Below are 19,223 nucleotides of genomic sequence, written 5' to 3' on the forward strand. Positions count from 1 at the left end.
TAAGCCCAGGTAACATCCTGGTGAATCTCCTCTGCACGCTCTCCAACAGGTGTAAGGAATGGGACGTGTAGCAGAAACATCAGCACACTAAGGGGCCGAATGGCCTTCCTATGCGGTAGAGCCACTGCAAGGGGAATCCTACTGGTCAAATTCTTCCCACCCATTCCGTTGAAGTTCCGTCCGATTGACCCTTGTTTTTCCGGGTCGGATGGGGGAGGGGGTGGGGGAGGGGGAGGGGGAGGGGGAGGGGGAGGGGGTGGGGGAGGGGGAGGGGGTGGGAAGTGCTATAATTTCCCCAAAAGCAGACGCTGGAATTCTGAAATAAAACAGAGAAAGCTGCAGATGCTTGGGCAGTACATCAGTCTCGGAGGAGCTCACCTTTTGCTTGCCTTCAGATGGTTCGTCCAAGGAGGATTCGGATTCATCTTCAGTGAACTGGGAGCCCACCGGCTGATCCTCAGGGCCTGCAAAGGAAGAAGGGAGTCTGAGACAAGTCTGAACCCCTGCACCATCCACGGCATTTAACCTGCGCAGATCACACACAACCCAGCTTCATCGCATCTCCTCAACTGCTATCCCTGCGCTCAGCATTCTCCGGCCAAGAGCAACCGACATTTAAACAATCACAAGGATCTGCAAATGCTGGTTTGCAAAAAGAAAAGACGCAGTGCTGGAGCAACTCAGGGGGTCAGGGAGCACCGCTGGAGAACATGGACAGGTGACGTTTAAGGTCGAGACCTTTCTTCCAACTTCAGTCTGAAGTTGAAATCTGGCAACTATTGCATTTGAACTTAGTGGGACGATTCCATTGGGGTGCTTAATCGGGGGGTTATCTTTATGTGTGGCAATAGCTTCACTGGTCTAGGGTGGCACGTTGGCGCAGCGTTAGAGTTGCTGCCTTAGAGGGCCAGAGACCCGGGTTTAATCCTGACAACGGGTGCTGTCTGTATGGAGTTTGTGTGTTCTACCCGTGACCTGCGTGGGTTTCCTCCGGGAGCTCCGGTTTCCTCCCACACTCCAAAGGCAAACAGGTTTGTAGGTAAATTGGCTTTGGTAAAAATTGTAAATTGTCCCTAGTGTGTGTAGATCAGTGTAAACGTGCGGGGATCGCTGGCCGGCGCGGACTCGGTGGGCCGAAGGGCCTGCTTCGACGCTGTATATCTAAAGTCTAACGTAAACTCTAACAGTCCGTGACTGGTGTACTTTGAAAGCTGCACATTTTCGAGTGAATTTGTAAATCACAAAAATACATGTTGGTAAATTACTGCAGCAGTCAGGATGAGCTCCTGAATAACAGTGGCTCATTTGCCCTGTTAATTCCCGTTGTTTCAAACAGCCCTGGGCTCAGTAGCATCTGGAAAATATATCCACACTGTGGACATCTGTTGAGGCAAAACACTTGGCGTCATACTGTCTAGTGAGATTTAAAAATAAACATTTCAAAAGGGTAATTGAAAACTATTGTAGTGTGATGAAATATTAATAACTTGCTAACATGCAACACAAATTAACAACATAAATATTCATATTTGCCCTGTGCCTGCCATGTTAGGATGCCACAATCAAGATGAAGATGCATCATCTCACTGCTTATCCCTGTGCCTATCGAAAAACCTTTTAGACGCCACCGTAGTATCTGCTTCCACCACCAGCCCCTGGCAGTGTGTTCCAAACACCCACCACTCTCAGTGTAAAACAATAATCTTGCCCCCCGCACATCCCCTCTCCCCTTAATGCTATGTCCTCTAATGCTTGATATTTCCATCCTGGGGAACAAGGCTCTGACTGTCTAGGAAGGAACTGCAGATGCTGGTCTGCACCGAAGACAGGCACAAAATGCTGGAGTAACTCAGCAAATCGGGCAGCATCTCTGGCGAAAAAGAATGGGCAACGTTTCGGGTTGAGACCCGTCATCAGACTGTGATTGTTTCCTCCATCTATGCCTCTCGTAATTCTATATACTTCTATTAGGTGTCCCCTCAGCCTCCAAAGCTCCAGAGAACACAGTCCATTTAAATCTAATATGCCCTATAATCCCGGCAGCTCTAAAGCCTCCATATCCTTTCTGGAATTGGCCGAGCAATCTGTTTTATCTCAGATTTTCAGCATCTGCAGTCATTGGTTATCACCCGTCCACAGGCACCTGAACCTCTGCCACTGCCCACCATTTGGAAGCCATTTGGACTGAGTGCTCCTAGATCCAGTATTTTAACAAGAGTTGCACATGTACCTAGGGGGGGGCTGAGCCCATATGCAGCTTGGAGTGTGGGAGGAGTGAAGACTTTGGCTATGGACTTCTTCATCTCTTTGTGCCTGACGCTCTTCCTCTTAAAGCTGGTCATCAGACGACGGATATCACCCTTGGAAGTCCCCTCTCCGGCATCGTCCAGCGCAGAGGGACTAGCCTGGCCTTCCTTGTCCTTCTCTTTCCGGTTGGAACGATGGCTGCCCTTCCCCAAGCTTGCGCCCGTCCCACCGACTGAACCACTAGGCTTTGGGGAGTTGGGGAACAGTCCTGGGCGAGGGGAGGCGGGAGGTTCTGAAGGTGACCCTTTGTCCCGGGGTGGAAAGGGAGACCGTGGCCTAACGGCGCGGAGCCAGTGGCCGTCATTCGGTGCCAGGGATGCACCAAGAGACAATCCATGGAAGGAACTACTGGAGAAGGTCCTTGCCCATCTGGTCTTGCTTTTCTTCTCCTGGGGCTGTTCCACTGCGTTAGGAAGCACTGGGCTCTTGCTCTCAAAGAAGGACTTCCTAAATGCATTCACTAAGAAGGTCAGCGGTGACCCGGGAGACTCGGGGCCTGGACTTTTGGTGTGAACACCTTCCATGGTGGGAGAGTCGAGGGGACCACTCTGGTCCGACCTGATTGAAATAGTTGGCGGGGACAAAACTGATGACAGAGCTGGATGCTGCCGGCCAGGATTTGGAAGGAGCGTCTCTGCGGCATCGCTCTCCGTCTGCATGGATCCACCATCCTCCAGCTCTGTTTCCATGGACCCGTGACCTGTATGTGGAAGACTCCACCCCAGTGGGTGGGACGGTGCTCTGGGGGAAGGGGTGCCACCCCGACTCTCCCCTCTTGCAGAGGTCGGACTCGGCCGGCTCCTGTCCCCCACCCCCGCGGCAGCTTCTGAAGGTCCAGGATCTCCTGACCAAGTAGCGTCTGGGACCAGGGTCTCCTGGAGCCCCACGCTCCGCATGTCCTCTACCCCTCCATCGGCAGCCTCCGCGGGCTCACTGCCGCTCCAGCACGACAGCTTGTGGACGGTCCTGGGCGACCGGCTTGCCGCTGCCGGCCGCAGCCTCCCGGTGGTCAGTTGTGCCGTGGAGTCGGTGCCGAGGCGTGGGCGGCACACGGCGTCTCCATCATCGGCTCCATGTTGCCGCGGTGACCTGTGAGGTAAGGAGTAACCCCTGGTCATGTGTGGCCGGACCTGAAATCAGAAGAGTTCAGATCAACACCATATCAGCACTAAAGCAAGATTTAAAAGACCCTTGGGCAGCTACATGGGTCGGAGAGGTTTAGAAGGATAAAGGCCAAATGCGGACAAATGGCACTAGTTTAGATGGGGCATCTGGTCAGTATGGACGAGTTGGACCAAAGTAGTCCAAACTATGACTGGTTTGACAAGTCAGAGTCATGGTTCCATGACTCTATGGTTCTATAACTATTCAAACCAGTTACCTGACCGGTTAACGTCATTGTGTTCTGTTAACTCCACACACACGCACACACACACACACACACACACACACACACACACACACGCACACACACACGCACACACACACGGTTGCCCAGTACGTCTCCTTTAAAAATGTTGTCCTTCTCACCTGAAAGCTATGTCCTTTCATATCCACCCTGGGGAAAAAAGTTCTGATTGTCTACTCGATCAATGCCTCCCATGAATTTACAGTATATACTTCCTTCAGCTCTCCCTTCAGCCTCCAAAGCTGCAAAGAAAACCATCCAAGTTTGTCCAGCCTCTCGGTAGAGCTAATACCCTCTGATCCAGGCACCATTCTGGGAAACCAAAACTCCATTGTAGCTCCATATCCCTCTGTAATACCATTCCCCTCTTCAGTAAATTGGACCCCAGCTGTTCATCCTCCACTGCCTGCAGGACATACAATTCAATCACTAGTGATACATTTGCAAAGGTGGCAACACAAGTAGATAGAGTGGTAAGGAAGGCATATGGTGTGCTCGCCTTCATTGGTCGAGGCATTGAGCATAAGAGTCAGGATGCCATGTTGCAGCTGAATATCGAGTAGTGCGTGCAGTTCCGGTCGTCCCATTGTGGAGGCTTTAGAGAGGGTGCAGAAGAGCTTTACCTGTCTGAGGGAGGGTAGTGGCTCGAAGGAGAGGTTGGACAAAAGTAGAAACAGGCTCCTCTTAAGGAGATGTACTGGGCAAGTCTTGTTTATACACAGATGCTGACTTAGATGTAGGAAGGAACTGCAGATGCTGGTTTAAACCGAAGATAGACACAAGTAGCTGGAGTAACTCATTGGGTCAGACAGCATCTCTGGAAAAAAGGAATAGGTGACGATCCGGGTCGAGACCTAGATGCCTTCCTGAGCTGGTCCCATTTGCCTGCGTTGGATCCATATCCCTCTAAGTCTCTACTATCCATGGACCTCTCCCAAAGCCCTTGAAGCATTGTAATTGTACCTGCATTGACCACTTCCTGGGTACCTGGAAGGTGCTGCCAGGGTTGTGGTGGCGGTGGTGGTGGAGGCAGATGCATTGAGGAGATTGAAGAGATTTGTGACTTGAAGAGATTTTTGGATAGGCACATGGAAATGCAGCAAATAGAGGTGATGTGGATCAAAGATCCTAGAGCGAGCAAGATAGATCACTCGATGAGAAAGACGTAGTACGGTCATGGGCAGATTCATGGGTAATTTTCGGCCCCATTTCCGTAACCGGCTTCCGTCTCCGCACCAGAGATCCCGTAGCGGAGCAAAGATACTAGTGTGGAGACGGGAGCCGGTTACGGAAACATCCTTGTAAAAATAAAAGTTCTTTGGTAAAAATCTTCTCCTCATTTTCAGAATTATAATTTTTTAACACAAACTGTTCCCCCGCAACGTTGATTACACTGCAGGTCGGGTCGGGTCGGGTTACTGAAATGGATGGAAAAAAGGCCCACGTTCCGCTCCGTTGCGTACTACACGTCAGCCCCTTGCATTTAGCAGGAGTGGTCTATCTTGCTCCGCTATAGGGTCTTTGATATGGATCACCTGCAGACAGAGGAGATTAGTTTACAGGCGGTTGAGATTAGCATCATGTTCAGCACTGACATCATGGATCAAAGGTCCTGTTCCTGTGCTGTGCTGTTCTATATTCACGTTCATTAATCCAATACGTTAATAAAAGCCCAGGTTTGTAATTAACCACTGACTTGGCATAAATTACCATTTGCACAAAGGAGTCACCTTCATTCTGCTAACCTGTGAGGACAAGAGTTGGGGCATTATACTACAATTGTACAAGAGGTTGGTGAGACTGTTGTGTGCAGCTCTAGTCCCCCTGCTCTCGCTAGGGTGTGAGAGCTAAAGAGCGTGCAGAAGAGATTCGCAAGGAGATTGCAGGGACTGGAGGGTTGATTAATAAGGAGAGACTGGACAGGATGGGAGTTGTCTTCCCTGGAGCAAAGGGGTGGCCTTATGGAGGTTTATAAAATCATGCATTAGAGATGTGATAGAAGTCCAGTAGTTTATTATAGTTTAGAGATACAACATGGAAACAGGTCCTTCGGCCCACCGAGCCCATGCTGATCAGCGACCCCTGGATACCAGCACTATCCTAAACACTAGGGACAACTTACAAATTTAACCGAAGCCAATTAACCTACAAACCTGTACATCTTTGGAGTGTGGGAGGAAACCGGAGCACCCAGAGAAATCCCACGCGGTCACGGGGAGAATGTGCAAACTCCGTGCAGACAGCATCCGTAGTCAGGATTGAACCCGGGTCACTGGCGCTGTGAGGCAGCAACTGTAAATGCAGGCAGCTTCACTTCCCAATAGCCTGTCGGTCGGTCGGTCGGTCAGAGTGAGTTAACTTCTCACAGGAGGTGAGGACAGTGAATCTTACCTGGGATGGATGTTCCTGGATTTCGGGGGAGGTGGGCAAATTCACTGCTCCCTCTCTCCCCGCCTGCTCCATCTTCCTCCGCAACAGCAAGGGGAGCTCTGTTAATGAGAAACATCACTCACATAACAAGACCATCACTCCCGGCCTCAAGCTTGAAGCCACCATGTTGTATGCAGCTAACAATGGCCTGTTTCCTTCATCATTGTTACATTTTTGCATGTCTTTCATTCATTTGTTCTATATCTCTCCGTATCACCATCTATCTCTCTCGTTTTCCTTTCCCCTGACTCTCAGTCTGAAGAAAGGTCCCGACCCGAAACGTCACCCATTCCTTTTATCCAGAGATGCTGCCTGACCCGCTGAGTTACTCCAGCTTTCTGTGTCTATCTTCGGTTTAAACCAGCATCTGCATGTTCCTTCCTGCACATCTTGTACACCATAGTGTCTCAGAGAGGCAGTGGCGACACAAGCGACAGGTCGTGCCTGTCCCGGGAGCTCTACACGCCTCTCCCGCTTGGCAATGCACCTCGTTAGCTTCACTAAGATCCAAACACCCTCGGCCTCTCACACCAACACACAACTACGCACAAATGGACAAGGAGTGTGGGGTCCTGGGAACACCACCATCCACAGCTTCCCCTCCAACTCACGCACCGTCCCCTTAATGAAAATACATCGCTGTCCATTAATCGACAGTGGGTCTGATCCCTGGAACCCATTCCTTCCAGTACACTCCATCCCTTCTTGCTATTGAGGGAGTGCAGCGTAGGTTTACAAGGTTAATTCCCGGGATGGCGGGACTGTCATATGCTGAGAGAATGGAGCGGCTGGGCTTGTACACTCATTACACTCAGGATATCTCATTGAAACATATAAAATTATTAAGCGTTTGGACACGCGAGAGGCAGGAAACATGTTTCCGATGTTGGGGGAGTCCAGACCCAGGGGCCACAGTTTATGAATAAGGGGTAAGCCATTTAGAACGGAGACGAGGAAACACTTTTTCTCACAGAGAGTTGTGAGTGTGGAATTCTCGGCCTCAGAGGGCGGTGGAGGCCGGTTCTCTGGATACTTTCAAGAGAGAGCTAGATAGGGCTCTTAAAGATAGCGGAGTCAGGGGATATGGGGAGAAGGCAGGAACGGGGTACTGATTGGGGATGATCAGCCATGATCACATTGAATGGCGGTTCTGGCACGAAGGGCCGAATGGCCTACTCCTGCACCTATTGTCTATTGTCTATTCCCCAGTTCCCTCAGGGGAAATGAAGGATGGGCAATAAGTGCTGAATTCACCGGCATTTGCGATGTATTGGAAACTTCCTTATGTGACCTCTTCTCCCAGTGTCCAACACAGCTGATCCCCAGCCCATGGAAAAGTAGCAAACATCTTCCTTATATGTAGGCACAAGGAACTGCAGGTGCTGGTTTACACAACAAAAAAGACACAAAGTACTGGAGTAACTCAGCAGGCCAGGCAGCATCTCAGGAGGAACATGGGTAGGCGACGTTTCAGGACGCGACCCTTCGGGAAGTATCCCGACTTGAAAGATCACCAAGCCATGCGTTCCAGACATGTGTAGGAAGGAACCGCTGACGCTGGTTTGCACCGAAGACCAACACAAAATCTGGAGTAACTCAGCGGGTCTGGCAGCATCGCTAGAGAGAAGGAATGGGTGACACCTTGGGTAAGTAAGTAAGTTTATTGGCCAAGTATTCACATACAAGGAATTTGCCTTGGTGCTCCGCCCACATGTAACAACATGACAGTTACGAATGACTCAGAAAAAACTAAACATTAATAATAATAAAACATTAATGATGAAACACCATTGATCAAGCATGTGAACCAACAAAATACCAGATCAAAGGGAGGCTACAGATTGAGTAGAGCAACTACTAGTCGAGACCCTTCCGTAGATGCTGCCTGACCCTCTGAGTTACTCCAGCACTTCCTTACATGATTAAATGATTCAGAATGTCAACTCCAATCATTTTGAAGACTAAGTGTGCAAGAATGTCACTCAATTACTTTTCAGGCCCAGTTACCTATTGCAATAATTAATCTTTAATTGAACTTTATCCCATCCCCCCGGGACAGTCCAAACTCCTTCCAGGCCAAATAAACATGGTCGGCACCGCAAACCAACAGGTTGGCTCTAACCTTGACAAATAATGTGTTCATGTATGCATATTTATAATCAGAGAATAATTGATTTGTAGTTTAATGAACATTTGGATAAGCAGTAGCTATCATCATGTGAGCTTTTACTGCCCCCTTGTGGGTGTTTACATCATAGCGACGAGACCTGCGGGTTCCTGCTTGTGTCTGAGGAAAGGTCCCGACCCCAAAATGCTGCCTATCCATTCCCCCCCCCCCCCCCCCCCCCCATAGATGCTGCCTGGCCCGCCGAGTTACTCCAGCACTTTGTCTCTTTTTTTGTAAACCAACATCTGCGTTTCATTGTATCGAAAGATGAACGTGCCTGATAGCGAGTTCTTTAAAAAAGATGATTTGAAGAATGAAAATTGTAAAGGGCTACTTTGTGTTTTGCTCAAGATTCCACCATCTGCAGTTCCTTGCGTCCGTGGAGGTTAGTGTGTCAGACTGAGGAAACCACACCTGGAATACAGCAGGCCCTGTTCTCACATAACTTCTAGATCCAGCCGCTAGTTTAGACTGTAGAGGAACAGCCTGGAAACAGGCCCTTCGGCCCACCGAGTCCACACTGACCAGCGATCACTCGCACTATCCCACACACTAGGGACAATTTACGATTTACAGGAGCCAATTAACCTGCTGTACGTCTCTAGAGTGCGAGAGGAAACCGGAGCATCCGGAGAAAACCCACACGGTCAGATGGTGAACATCCAAAGCTCGTACAGACAGCACCCATAGTTAGGATCGAACCCAGGTCTCTGGCACAGTAAGGAAGCAACCCTCCCGCTCTGCCACCATGCCACCCCACAGTATCATTTGAAAGAAGCACTCTCTCAGTACTGCCCCTCCCAAAGTCCGATGTTCTCTCTGTGATTAACAGGCAGGCTACCGAGAAAGATCTGTGAGAAATGATCAGCGATATAAAATGTTTGTATCTTACTGTTGCAAAGTTTTTTCCTCCACTTCTCCTGTCTGTCCATGGCAGGGGACTGGAAGCTTTTAGCTCGCCTGAGGGCTGTGGATGAGAGGTATACAATAGAATATATTAATGCATGATTAAAAAAATCTTCACTGGCTCTCTCTGAAAACCACTTCTGCAAAGAGGCCCCGGTCTATCACGGGCACAGTCCTTCCCTCCAACGAAGCGCTGCCTCAAGAGGGTGGCATCTCTCATCAGGGATGCCCTCCATCCGAGCCGTGCCCTCTTCTCACTGCTACCAGCGGGCAGGAGGAGGTACAGAAGCCTGAAGTCCCGCACCACCAGGTTGAGGAGCAGCTACTTCACTGCAACAATCAGGTTCTTGAACCGACCCGGACAGTGGACTCGACCCAAAATGCCACCCATTCCTTCTCTCCGGAGATGCTGCCTGTCTCGCTGAGTTACTCCAACTTTTTGTGTCTAAACCAGCATCTGCAGTTCCTTCCTACACAACTCTAAACTTACCTCCACAAAGGAACACTACAGATCACCTCTTGCTTAACCCTGGACTTGGCTTTCCAATTGTGTTTTGAACGAAATACTTTCTTTTTCGCAGTCTTTCTATTTTCACTGCCATGTAAAATTGTAGATATGATTTATGTATGATTTATGTTTTAGTGTGTTGTCTGAGTCTATGTGGCTGTGAGGCTGCTGCAAGCAAGGTTGGTTGCGACTGTACTTCACTGTACTTCATGCAGGTGACAGTAAACTCAATGACTTTAACTTCTATAATCAGGGCTCTGGGAGGAAATTTGAGGAAAAAAAACAAGGTATGGGAGGATTTGTGGAGTGAAAGGGACAGGTAACGCTTCGGGTCAAGAACCCTCGCTTTCCCTCTCTCTCCGTCCCTCCTCCACCCTAGTTCTCCGCCTAGTTTCACTGGCCTCCTGATTTCATTTTACCTATTCTACGCCTTGTTGTCAACTTCCCCTCAACAAACAATGGTCCATTCTACTATTTTCCTTGATCTCATTCTACTATTCTACTATTCATTCTACTATTTTCTTGATCTAGCACTATACGCTACACGCTACGAATCCCAGTTGTGGAGATACTGGTATCGTTGTCTCGTTGTAGGACATTGATCATTCTTTTTATTCTAGATTTTAATTCATGTATCATGTGTTTTTTTTTTTTTAATAATATATTATGCTTTTATGTGATATACTAAGATTTAATATGTACTTTATGATGTTTTTTAATATGAAATGCATTTTTTAGTAATGTCCCTTGTCTGAACTTTGAGTCCGAAATAAAATGTATTATTATTATTATGATTATGAATATGATTATGATTATGATTATGATTATGATTATGATTATGATTATGATTATGATTATGATTATTATTATTATTATTATTATCATCATCCCCTTCGATCTCTCGTTTTCACACCTTACCTTTCCATGTCTCCCTCTCCCCGACTCTCAATCTGAAGAAGGGTCTCAACCCAAAACGTTACCCCTTCCATCTCTCCAGAGATGCTGTCTATCTCCCTGAGTTACTCCAGCTTTTTGTGTCTATCTTCGGTTTAAACCCTCAACTGCAGTTTGTTCCTACACATTGTCAGCTGTTAGTTGGGTGAATACGAGCCAGCAATGGCCCATTTCCTTTATCATCAATACATTTTTGCATATCTTTCATTCATTGTACTATATATCTCTCTACATCATTGTCTTTATCTCTCGTTTCCCTTTCCCTGGGACTTTCAGTCTGAAGAAGGGCCTCGACCCGAAACGTCGCCCATTCCTTCTCTCCAGAGATGCTGCCTGTCCCGCTGAGTTACTCCAGCATTTTGTGCCCTTCTTCAGACGGATGGAAGTTGTAGTGGGAGTGAACGGGTGCAGTTATGCGATGTGGTCACCAGGGGGCAATGCAGTTCACCAACTGGTCACTGGATCGCTGTAAAGTTGCCTGAATATGGCCCCTGTCACAAGCCTTCGGAAAAGCCGAGGTCCTTGACAAATGGTCCTCTTTGCAACGAGACTCTCAGTGGCATCGCGCTGGAGGGGGCAGAAATGTCGGCGGATGATGTGTTAAACCCACGCGGTTACGGGGAGAACATGCAAAATCCATAGACAGCACCCGTAGTCAGGATTGAACCCGGGTCCCTGGTGCTGTGAGGCAGCAAGTCTACCGCTGGGCCACCATGATTCATTTACCTTCCTGGGGAGTGGAGGTGGTGTAGGGTGATCCGGGCTCAGCTTCCTCTTCAGCCTGGGACTCGCTGCCTCTGTGTCCAGGCCCTATGGGTCCTGCCATTGAACCGCCTGGGCCCGAGGTGTCCAGCACAGTGGGGGCGTGGGCTGCTTCCATCTCCACATCAGAGCTACAGCGGATAAAGCACAGCAAGAGAAGATGAGAGAGTAGACAAAAATGCTGGAGAAACTCAGCGGGTGAGGCAGCATCGATGGAGCGAAGGAAATAGGCAACGTTTCGTGTCGAGACCCTTCTTCAGACTGATGTGAGGGAGGGGGGGGGCGGGAAGAAGAAAGGAAGAGGCGGAGACAGTGGGCTGAGGGAGAGCGGTGAAGGGGAGCAGAAAGCAGGGACTACCTGAAATTAGAGAAGTCAATGTTCATACTGCTGGGGTGTAAACTGCCCAAGCGAAATATGAGGTGCTGCTCCTCCAATTTACGGTGGGCCTCACTCTGCCCATGGAGGAGGCCCAGGACAGAAAAGTCGGATTCGGAATGGGAATCTACATCCGCTGCTCTAGGTGTCAGCTGCTCTACATCGGTGAGACCAAGCGTAGGCTTGGCGATCGCTTCGCCCAACACCTCTGCTCGGTTCGCATTAACCAACCTGATCTCCCGGTGGCTCAGCACATCAACTCCCCACTCCGAATCCGACCTTTCTGTCCCGGGCCTCCTCCATGGCCAGAGTGAGGACCACTGTAAATTGGAGGAGCAGCATCTCATATTTCGCTTGGGCTTTCTCTTCCCCTTCTCAGCGTTCCCTCAGCCCACTGTCTCCGCATCTGCCTTTCTTCTTCCCGCCCCGACCCCCCCCCCCACCCTTACATCAGTCTGAAGAAGGGTCTCGACCCGAAACGTTGCCTATTTCCTTCGCTCCAAAGATGCTGCCTCACCCGCTGAGTTTCTCCAGCATTTTTGTCTACCTTCGATTTTCCAGCATCTGCAGTTCCTTCTTAAGCAAGAGAAGATGAGATGAGTCCCCCACCAGGCCTAGCAGTGGAGGAACTGCTCCCCCCACTTCAGACCATGCCCGGCAAGAAGTGGCCATGCAACTACTGCCCCCACTGCTATCAGACCCCTGAACCACGCACCTCTCTCACACCCCCTTCCCTGAGGAGCTGCCACCTACTCCTCAGCTTAACTCAACCTGGTTTGGTTATCCTACTATGGAACAGTAATATTCTATCGCACTAAGCCTTTGCACTACAACCTTTCACCATTCCACTGTTTTGCACTTGTCATTGTATGTCATAGTCATAGAGTGATACAGTGTGGAAACAGGCCCTTCGGCCCAACTTGCCCTCACCGGCCAACAATGTCCCAGCTACACTAGTCCCACCTGCCTGCGCTTGGTCCATATCCCTCCAAACCTGTCTTATCCATGTACCCGTCTAACTGTTTCTTAAATGTTGGGATAGTCCCAGCCTCAACTACCTCCTCTGGCAGCTTGTTCCACACACCCACCACCCTTTGTGTGAAAATGTTACCCCTCAGATTCCTAATAAATCTTTTCTCCTTCACCTTGAACCTATGTCCTCAATCCCCCTACTGGGCAAGAGAGAGTACAGTATTGTATTTAATGGTTCAATAGCTCTTTATTATCACATTATCTACATTATTACATTATCAACATGGATAGGACAGGTTTGGAGGGATATGGACCAAAAGCAGGCAGGTGGGACTAGTATAGCTGGGACATGCTAGCCGGCATGGGCAAGTTGGGCTGAAGGGCCTGTTTCCACATTACCTGACTCTATAACATTGTATCGAGGTACTGTGAAATTCTTTTTTTTTTGCATGCAGTTCAGTAAATTATTACTATACATAAACACAATCTCAGATTGAGTACAAAGTGTATAGAAATAACCCACTGAGACCATATAGCCCATTCTCACCTAGCCCACAGCTAACAATCCCATCGTCACCTATTCCTTCGCTCCATAGATGCTGCCTCACCCGCTGAGTTTCTCCAGCATTTTTATCTACCCACAGCTAACAATGGCCTGTTTCCTTTATCATCGCTGCTATTTTCCATATGTTTCATTCATTTGTTCTATATCCCTCCACACTACTGGCTATATCTCTCGTTTTCCTCCCCCCTGACTCTCAGTCTGAAGAAGGGCCTCGACCCGAAACGTCACCTATCCCTTTTCTCCAGAATGCTGTCTGACCCATTGAGTTACTCCAGCATTTTGTGTTGATCTTCAGTATCTACAGTTCCTTCCTACGCCATATACGTCAGTCGCCAGGTTTTAGCGCCTTTATCAAAGACCATTATCATTTCTGCATGTACACTGTTTACACGAAGCTTCATGTGAACTAGAATTTCATTGTATCCTGATGACAATGAATCTGAATCTTCCCTGGGGCTTTGGTTAAGGGAAAAAGACTTAATGTATTGGGCAGGCAGACATTTCATCACCGCCGACTCATCAGACAATTCCATCGAGCATCTGAGAATTAACCACACAGCTGAATCATCTGCAGACACAGATCAGGGAGACTTTGCGATGACACCAGATTCCCTGGGTTTTAGTAACATTCCACAGTGTATTATTAACTGAAGTTATATTCTCGTGTTATGGTGGTGGGATTTGAACTTGTTCATCCAGGCCCCCGATCCAGAAATGTAACTACTGCAACACTCATTGCAGGCCGGCACGGTGGCGCAGCGGTAGAGTTGTTGCCTTACAGCGCCAGAGACCCGGGTTCGACCCTGACCGCGGGTGGAATTTGCATGTTCTTCCCGTGACTGCGTGGGTTTTCTCCGGGTGCTCTGGTTTCCTCCCACACTCCAAAGAAGTACAGATTTGTAGCTGATGTGTAAGAAGGAACTGCAGATGCTGGTTTACACCGAAGATAGACACAAAATGGTGGAGTAATTCAGCGGGTCAAGCAGCTTCTCTGGAGAAAAGGAATAGGTGACGTTTCGGGTCGAGACCCATCTTCATCAACTGGAGGTTTCCCCCTCCCCGGCTCTTAGTCTGAAGAAGGGTCTTGACCTGAAATGTCACCTATTCCTTTATCTCCAGGTTTGTAGGTTAATTGACTTTGGTAAAGATTGTAGATTGTTCCAGTGTGCAGGAGAGTCCCAGTGCATAGGGATCGCTGGATGACATGGACTCGGAGGGCCGTAGAAACGTGCTGTAGCTCTGAACTAAACATTACTGCACCACCCTAGTCACCCTGCTCCATTCCCCTCCCCCTGGGGCCCATATTTCCCTTTCTCCTCAACGCTGTTTCCTTCCACCCATTTCCCTCCCTCTGGCTTTGCATTTCACCCCCCCCCCCCTCTTCTCTCATCATCCAACACACTTTCCTCTCCATTTCATTTCTAACTTTTGGTCACCTACATCACCCATCGACCCATAGACCTATCTTTGAGTTAGATAGAGCTCTAGGGGCTAGTGGAGTCAAGGGATATGGGGAGAAGGCAGGCACGGGTTATTGATAGGGGACGATCAGCCATGATCACAATGAATGGCGGTGCTGGCTCGAAGGGCCGTATGGCCTCCTCCTGCACCTATTTTCTATGTTTCTATGACCAATCTCCCACTTATATCGAGCTATCACTTGCCAGACTTTGCCCCACACCCACCTCCCCTCTCCCCTTACTCCATTACTGAAGAAGGGTCCCGACCTGAAACGCCCCCTTGTCCAGTCCCTCCACTTTATTCTTTCCTGCCACAACGAGCCTGAGGTATCATGTCTAGACTTACATTTACCAGCTTCTGGTTTTAATAATCTTTTGCATTGAACTCCTGTCAACCACAAGGACTGTATGGCAACAATGAAACCACAGAGATAGACTTCTCAATTTCACTGGCTAAATGACTCATTCTTCCTTCAATGCAAGTCAGCAATGAGGCGTGACATCGGACGTTCAGGAAGCAGCAGATTATGCGGCTCGGCGGAGCAGCGGTAGGGCCTGCAGCCTCCAGGGACCCCGGTTCGATCTGACCTCGGGCACTGTCAGCGTGGAGTCAGCACGTTCTCCCTGTGACCGCGTGGGTTTCCAACACGGATTGGGATTTGGTACATTGCTCCCTCCAGCTGCTGTTCCCAAATTTGCCAAAATTGTGGTGCGGGATCCTGGAAACTCTGACCCTTCAAGAATTGCCTCTGCCCAGCAACCGTCATGCTCTGGGACACTGCACAACACTAACCTCAGCATCTATGACGGTGAGCTGAAAGGACACAAAGTGCTGGAGTAACTTCACGGGTCAGGCAGCATCTCCATCTCTGGAGAACATAGAGAGGTGACGTTTCGGGTCAAGTCCCTTCTTCAGAAAGGTCACCTGTCCATGTTCTCCAGAGATGATGTCTGATCCGCTGAGTTTCTCCAGCACTTTGTGTCCTTTTGTGTAAAGCAGCATCAGCAGTTTCTACCTGATGGTTACCTATAAATGTATTATTGATTATTACGTAATATCCGTGTTTATATTACATGTATTATTGATTATTACATAATATTGTGTTTACGGGCCAATTAAACCGCAGAAAGCAGGAATTTCATTGTTCGATAGCCGGTTCATATGACGATGAAACACCTTTGACATGATTTTTGACTTATGGAACTAAAGTTTAGTATAGTTTAGAGATACTGGATGGAAGCAGGTCTATTGGCATTCCGAGCCCACGCCAACCCGTTCACAAGTTCTATGTTACCCCACTTTCGTATCCTTAGGACAATTAACCTACAAATCCGCACACTCTTTAGGATGTGGGAGGAAACCGGAGCACTGGGTTCCACTGGGACAACAGGATCGACCAAGGATCTCTGGCGCTATCAGGAAGCAACTCTACCGCTGCGCCACAATGCCGCTCCATTGCGCGATGGTGCCGCCCGGTAACTCGTGTTCAGTGGTTACATTTCTGGGCCTGGGGCCTGGATGGACAAAGGCAGAGTCACAAGTTCAAACCCCACCACAGGACAATAGAACATAAATTCAGTTAATAATACAATGTGGAACGTTCCTATAACACAGGGAACCTGTTGTCCTCAAACGGTCTCCCTGATCTGTGTCCAACAGACGATTCAGCTGTGTGGTTAACTCTCAGATGCTCGATGGAATTTGTAGGAAGGAACTGCAGATGCTGGTTTGTACCGAAGATAGACACAAAAAGCTGCAGTAACTCAGCGGGTCAGGCAGCATCTCTGGAGAGAAGGAATAGGTGACGTGCCGGGTCTGAAGAAGGGTCTCGACCCAAAATGTCACATATTCCTTTTCTCCAGAGATGCTGCCTGACCCGCTGAGTTACTCCAGCTTTTTGTGTCTATCTTTGCTTGATGGAATCGTCTAATGAGTCAGCAGTGATGAAATGTCTGCCTGCCCAACACATTGAAACTCTGCAATGTCTTTGTCCCTTCACCCAAGCCCCAGGGAAGATTCAGATTCAGATTTAGTCACATCCACCTGGATACAATGCTGTGCTGTACAGCGGTTACGGAGGTAGGCTGATGGAATCAGCGAATGGGTTGATATAAGTGGATAGAAGGCAGGGAGAGAATGGCCTCCCTTCCGAGCTCCTGTGTCTGTGACATGCCCTGTCCGATGTGACCCCAGGGCGGGGCTGAGACTCAATGTGTAGGAAGGAACTGCAGATGCTGGTTTATACCGAAGGTAGACACAAAACGCTGGAGTAACTCAGCGGGCCAGGCAGCATCTCTGGAGAGAAGGAATAGGTGACGTCTCAGACAGTCTGAGGAAGGGTTCCTTCTGGGCAGATCTGTCAGCATCTGTGGAGGGAATGGGCAGGGGATGTTTCAGGTCAGGACCCTTCGTCAGTGATAGAGTAAGGGGAGTGGGAAGAAAGCTGGAAGGGCGAGGTGGAGGTGGGGCAAAGCCTGGCAAGTGATAGCTCGATATAAGTGGGAGATTGGTCGATGGGTGGAGTAGGTGACCAAACGTGAGAAATGAAATGGAGAGGGAAGTCTGAAGAAGGGTTCCGACCCAAAACGTCACCTAGATGCCATAGTCTCTGAATAAAAGGACGTACCTTTACAAAGGAGACGAGGAGGCATTTCCAGAGTCAGAGGGTGGTGAATCTGTGGAATTCTTTGCCACAGAAGGCTGTGGAGGCCAAGTCAATCGATATTTTTAAGGTGGCGATTAATAGATTCTTGATTAGTACAGGGGTTACGGGGAGAAGACAGGAGACAGGCATTAGGAGGAAGAGGACCACGATTGAATGACAGAGTAAACTTGATGGGCCGAATGGCCCAATTCTGCTCTTGTGACATGAACTTGTGAATTTATTCCAGATTTGCTGCCTGACCCGTTGATTTGCTCTAGCACGTTGAGACTTACCCGCTGTCATCACTGGCCACCATAACCCGGACCGCCAGCATGTTTGCTCCCGTCCCGCCCAGCGCACGCCCACTCTCCTGGCCAGGGGGGGTCGCAGGGAGGTCCACATGTCCGGGAGCTCGCTTAGACCTCTTGGTGCCGACTGATGCGGAGCGGACCAGAGACGCTGTGGAAGGAGTGAGAGGGATGTGGTTGTCAATAAACATCTGAGGTAGCATCTCCCGCACCCTCCCCCTCCCCCTCCACCTCCACCTCCACCGGCAGGGGGGCACCACCACCCACAGCTTCCCCTCCAACCGGTAACCAAACCTGCGCTCAGTCCGCCAATGCCTGCTGGCTCGCCAGTTTAGTTTAATTTAGAGATACAGCGCGGAAACAGGCCCTTATTCCACCTAGTGCGCACCGGCCAGCGATCCCCATACACTAACACTATCCAACACACACTAGAGACATCTTGCAATTATACCAAGCCAATTAACCTACAAACCTGTACGTCTTTGGAGTGTGGGAGGAAACCGAAGCTCCCGGAGAAAACCCACACAGGTCACGGGGAGAATGTACAAACTCCGTGCAGACAGTACCCCAGGTCAAGATCGAACCCGGGTCCCTAGCGCTGTAAGGCAGCAACTCTACCGCTGTGCCCCCCACGGTCCTGGTTGCCCCATGGTCCCGGTTGCTAACCAGTTTAAATCCCCTTCCCATACTGACCATTCTGTCCTGGGCCTCCTCCATTGCCTGAGGCCACAGCGCCTTAGATTCCGCTTGGAAAGCTTGCACCCCAGCGGTACGAACATTGAATTCCCCAATATCTCGTAATAATCCCATCAGCACTCCTTCCTCTCCCGCAACCACCCCCCCCCCCCCCACCCCCAGCACAGTAAGAACACATTTCTCCCACCACCCCAGCGACCTTGCTCTTTTCCCCTTCCCTGTACACTCCTCTCCCATCCTAGTCCCTCATTTCCCTTTTATACCCTCCCTCTGGTTTATATTTCATGCAATCCTCTTCTCGCCCCCTTATTTGACACTCCCGTCTCCTTTTCACCCCTAGCCTCTGTCATTTACTCCACCCATCTGCTAAAAAAAGCCCACACCACTCACCTGTATCCACCTATCACTCGCCAGATTTTTCCCCAACCCCACTTCTCCGTTCCAGCGCTCTCCTCCCTTCTCCATTAAGTCTCATCGACATCGGTGTGGGCGTGTTTGCCCAAAATGGCAGATATTCTTCTCCATTGAATTTTTTTTTACAACAGGCTTCTGACAATACAGAGTTCCCTCAGTGCTGCCCCTCCCACAGTGCGGCGCTCCCCCAACAGGGAGAGGGGGGTGTGGGGAGGGCAAAGCCGGGCAAAGTGATGGATGGATGCATGTGAGCGGGATGATGGGCAGGTGAGTGGAGTAAGTAACCACTAAGGTTTAAGGTGAGAACATTGAATAAGAACCTGACAGACACACTTTTTTCACACA

At 49.4% G+C, this 19,223-nt stretch overlaps 1 protein-coding gene across 4 annotated transcripts in view; it reads right to left on the minus strand.

Annotated features, from left to right (window-relative positions):
• LOC116984601 (F-actin-monooxygenase MICAL2-like) overlaps nt 1–19,223 on the minus strand; it is a 172,120-nt gene that overhangs the window by 22,199 nt on the left and 130,698 nt on the right. For all 4 annotated transcript variants that reach the window (XM_033038833.1, XM_033038834.1, XM_033038835.1 and 1 more), the window contains 6 exons: nt 17,754–17,919; nt 11,407–11,573; nt 9,205–9,279; nt 6,107–6,204; nt 2,231–3,437; nt 379–464 (listed from right to left, as the gene is read on the minus strand). In XM_033038833.1, the coding sequence (XP_032894724.1) occupies nt 379–464; nt 2,231–3,437; nt 6,107–6,204; nt 9,205–9,279; nt 11,407–11,573; nt 17,754–17,919 (1,799 nt within the window). The remainder of the gene's footprint in view (nt 1–378; nt 465–2,230; nt 3,438–6,106; nt 6,205–9,204; nt 9,280–11,406; nt 11,574–17,753; nt 17,920–19,223) is intronic.

Source organism: Amblyraja radiata, chromosome 20 (genome assembly GCF_010909765.2).
Source record: "Amblyraja radiata isolate CabotCenter1 chromosome 20, sAmbRad1.1.pri, whole genome shotgun sequence".
In the NCBI taxonomy this organism is placed as follows: Eukaryota; Metazoa; Chordata; class Chondrichthyes; order Rajiformes; family Rajidae; genus Amblyraja; species Amblyraja radiata.